At 35.9% G+C, this 3,894-nt stretch overlaps 1 protein-coding gene across 1 annotated transcript; it reads right to left on the bottom strand.

Annotated features, from left to right (window-relative positions):
* Positions 1 to 639: 639 nt before the first annotated feature.
* Positions 640 to 3,207, bottom strand: LOC140967184 (ent-kaurenoic acid oxidase 1-like). The gene is made up of 9 exons (XM_073427591.1): positions 2,847 to 3,207; positions 2,425 to 2,749; positions 2,177 to 2,326; positions 1,644 to 1,895; positions 1,472 to 1,555; positions 1,306 to 1,384; positions 1,129 to 1,235; positions 936 to 1,054; positions 640 to 815 (listed from the first exon to the last, which is right to left on the bottom strand). The coding sequence occupies exons 1-9, from the start codon at positions 3,092 to 3,094 to the stop codon at positions 725 to 727; spliced, it is 1,455 nt and encodes a 484-aa protein (XP_073283692.1). The 5' UTR covers positions 3,095 to 3,207; the 3' UTR covers positions 640 to 724.
* Positions 3,208 to 3,894: the final 687 nt, after the last annotated feature.

Raw genomic sequence — 3,894 nt, 5'->3', positions numbered from 1 at the left:
TTATCAGTTCAAGAGACTATAACTTACGATCAAATTTGATTTTTGATTTTTTATAGGTTACATTTTTATGTTTGTCACTCAATAAGTGCATTTGCTTTGATGCCGAAATTTTTACTATCCACACACAATATTAAAAAATAAATATTGTGCAAACTTTTTAAGCTTTGGCCCTTATTAAATATTCTTTTTCACCCTAAAAACAAAAGGGGAGATTCCATACATAAAAAAAAAACTTTTATAAAAAAAACAAATATATGAAACATCGGAAACAAAATAATTTATATTTGTAGTAAAATCAATGATTGTTTTTTAAAAAACATAAAAAAATGTATTTTGGAGAAACAAAATAGCAATTAATGATACCATTTTCTTTTTCAATAGTTGGGATGGAAAATTTTCTATGGAAACAAAAACGTACCAACTACCTCAATGTATTTGGGGTTATGAGACATATACAATATGCCCCAATTGGATAACTGTCCTACTGTGAGGTTCGAATTAATCGGGTTAGTCTATGGCACACCGTAGTGTTTCTCCGCTTATTCTAATACCATTAGATTATGTGAGTCTCTCACATTTTTATGAAAGTTGACATATGTGTCGATGAAACATTTGACTAAATCTTAAATTGAGAAAACACACAGATACTCAGATAGAAGTAGAACTAATTTGAAACATGCAAGAAACAAGACAAGAAAAGCAGGCAACTATATCCTGCATATCCTTAAATTTTGGTGATATCAATTTCAACATCATCCACTGGCTTTGGATAGGGAAGATATGCCATCCCAGCATCAGGATTCACCAGTTTCCATCTGGGATTGAAAAAGAAACTCATGTTACAACATTCTACCTCGAATCGACAGTAAAAAAAATTGGACAAATTACAATGACACCTCTGAAATTTAGTCGAATTTCATAACTAGGATTCTTACCTATATCCTACAACTAGGTGATGAATTATGATTGAAACTTGTAATCGAGCTAGCATATTTCCAGGACATATTCTTGATCCACCTCCGAACACTAAAAACGTCCCTGGCTTCGCGGGTTTCTGTGAAGTTGTGAGTTAGATTTCAGTAAATGAGAAGATTCTTTGATCCATATGTAACTTCAAATTTGGCTTACATTCCATCTCTCGGGGTTGAAGTCTGTTGGATCCTCAAAAATTTCCGGATTTTCGTGAGTATACCGGATCCAGCACAAGACCTTCCAACCTTTCGGAATTTTGTATCCTGTTTTCATGATAAAGCAGGATTCAACACGAACTTATATCGAACTGCTGCAACAACAAAATCGTTTTACCTTTGTATTCGACATCTTTCCTAGCAGTCCGGAAAATAAATGCAGAAATGTTCGCCATTCTAAGTACCTCTTCCACCACCTGTTTTTTCTTTTTTTCTTTTTTTCAGAATACAATTACCAAGTTCTCAGCATGAAGAGATTATGTGGTGACTTATACTACACATACCTTGCTCGAATACTTGCACGTTGAGACGTCATCATACGTGATGGATTCTCCATTCAGCCTCTTGCTTATCGGAACATGTTCTTCCTGAAATTTCGCGGGATGCTCAATTCAATAATCTGATCAGGAGATTATCATAATAAACAAGGATATGTAAATATTTGGATCATATTACCTGAAGCTTTTCAACAACATCTGGATACTTGCCAAGATAATACAAAGTCCACATGATAGCTAAAGAAGTGGATGCATAGCCAGCTAAAACAAGGCTGACAATATTATCAAGAATCTCAACGTCGCTTAAGTGCTTCCCCTGCTCGTCTTTCATTTGCATTAGCCCTTCCATTAGATCGTCTCTCGCATCCGAAGCATTCTCTCTCCTCTTCTCCATCTCTTGTCTAAATATCGCCATGGCTTTATTTCGACACTGCCAATTGAGTAACACACCATTTCAGCCAATGAATGATTAATCTCATACAAGGTTTCTTCATTCTTTTCAATTTTAGCTCAAGATTTCTTTTTCTTCTTTCTTTTGGTCCTCTCTCTTCTTTTTTGGTGTCACTTTCTCCGCGAACATAGTATAATCGCCTTATTTAATTTGTACTAATTGCGTTTGATCCGGAAAAATTCCTTCAACTTATCCATGTGTAAGGGTAGATTCAATTAGTCAGTAAGCACGAAGGAGTTTCATGAAACAAAGTGAATAACCTCGAAAGCATGGTGATATGCAGTGCCTGGAAAATTGATTGGTTGGGATCTAATCCCATTCATCAACCCCTTGAACAATTCATCAAGGGTATCCAAAACAGGATCAGATTCAAATCCAGCGAAGAACTTGCCGATATTTCCAAATGTTACCTTTAGAAAACATAAAAAGTTAGATGATTGCATCAACGTTTAGTCTTTAGCCGTATAATACATAATCGCCCTTGTGCTGAAATTATCATAATATATACCTTTTTGGCTTCCTTATGAACTAAAATCCTACCCTTCTGAGCCCACGATTTGAGGGAAGCGGTTACGCGTGGTTGGACCATAAGGGCGATCCTACGGAGTGCATCAGGTTTATTAATGCACCTCAGAACAAAGTTTCGGACTCTAGCATGCGAATCTCCTTCTACCGATACAAGTGCGTTGACACCAACAAGTTCTGGGGCCGGCCACTCCGGCAGGAAGTTAGAATCTGATTGCAACACGAATTTGATTGCGGATGGGGGGCAAACTATGATGGATGGTGAACCAAAGAGATGAGTTCTGTAGAGTCCACCGTCTGATCCATACCTAAACATCAACATTCACATGCTAACAAGAGTTTTCAAGCATTGTAACTACTTTTGCGACAACTTTAGAAGCTCGAGGCTTATCGGAAAACCCATACCTGCGCAGTTTAGAAGTGATGTAATCATTGGGTCGACGGACGATTTTGAAGTACCAAATAAATGCCAGCATTTCTCCAAGAAATGGTATCCCCATATAGCCAGGAGGGAGCATCCCCCCGCCTTCGGAACTGCGATGGTAGTGTGGGAGAGCATACCGAATGTCATTCCAGTTCCAAAACAGGCACCCTGCTAATGGCACAACACCAAACACCAATGCCACCCACAAACCTGTCGCCATTTCGATCATTTTTCTAACACGATTCCTTTCCTAAATCGGAAAAAACTTAAATATATTCTATTTTTTTGGCGCACTTGTACACTTAATGCATCCAATATTCCTTGCAGACTATTTCTTGAAATCCCGGCTGACATAAAGACAAAAAAAATAAAAATAAAAATACGAAGCATTAGTCGTATGTCACCGAGGAATTTTGATTAACATGACAGAAGGAATTTCACATGATCATAATACTTTTGATTAGAAAAGACAAAGTGGTGCTTCATTGGAATCATGGGAAATATGGATTTAGGATATATATTTATCTTCAATATACTTCTGACAAGAGAGAAGACGAAGTGATGCTTTACATTTTGCACGATAAATTACAAAAAATATCTATTTCTTAAAAAATATTGTTACGTGTGTCAATCTAAATATATATTTAGCATTAATCAAACTTTAGTTCATGTGGTGTGTAGCAGTAGGTTGCTAGAAATTTTCATTTATACTAACCTAATGTTGTAGTCCACAAATGATTTAAAGAATAGTAGGTATTTTATAAGACGGTCTCACGGATCTTTATTTGTGAGACGGATCAATCATATCCATGTTTACAATAAAAATTAATATATTTGACATTAAAAGTAATACTTTTTTGTGGATGACCCATATAGAATATCTGTTTCACAAAATTGACCCGTGAGACCGTCTCACAGGAGTTTTTGTGTTTAAAGAATTACATATTTACCGCCAACCTTTTAACAATCTGTCATTACATTTTAAATCTTCATAGTTCATTCTATTTTGACTCTTAATAAATAATTAGT

This window comes from Primulina huaijiensis, unplaced genomic scaffold, assembly GCF_012295235.1.
Source record: "Primulina huaijiensis isolate GDHJ02 unplaced genomic scaffold, ASM1229523v2 scaffold23651, whole genome shotgun sequence".
Lineage (NCBI taxonomy): Eukaryota > Viridiplantae > Streptophyta > Magnoliopsida > Lamiales > Gesneriaceae > Primulina > Primulina huaijiensis.
The sequence above is the reverse complement of the archived record's forward strand: the minus strand, read 5'-3'. Positions and strand labels throughout refer to the sequence as shown.

Bases quoted from the DNA above. Each gene is read 5' to 3' on its own strand.
- LOC140967184 (XM_073427591.1), bottom strand. From the start codon at position 3,094: ATGATCGAAATGGCGACAGGTTTGTGGGTGGCATTGGTGTTTGGTGTT. The intron at 2,327-2,424 runs GTATATATTATG...TGTTTTCTAAAG, and splicing joins TTCATAAGGAAGCCAAAAAG to GTAACATTTGGAAATATCGG. The intron at 1,385-1,471 runs GTATGTGTAGTA...AAGAAAAAACAG, and splicing joins CGTGCAAGTATTCGAGCAAG to GTGGTGGAAGAGGTACTTAG.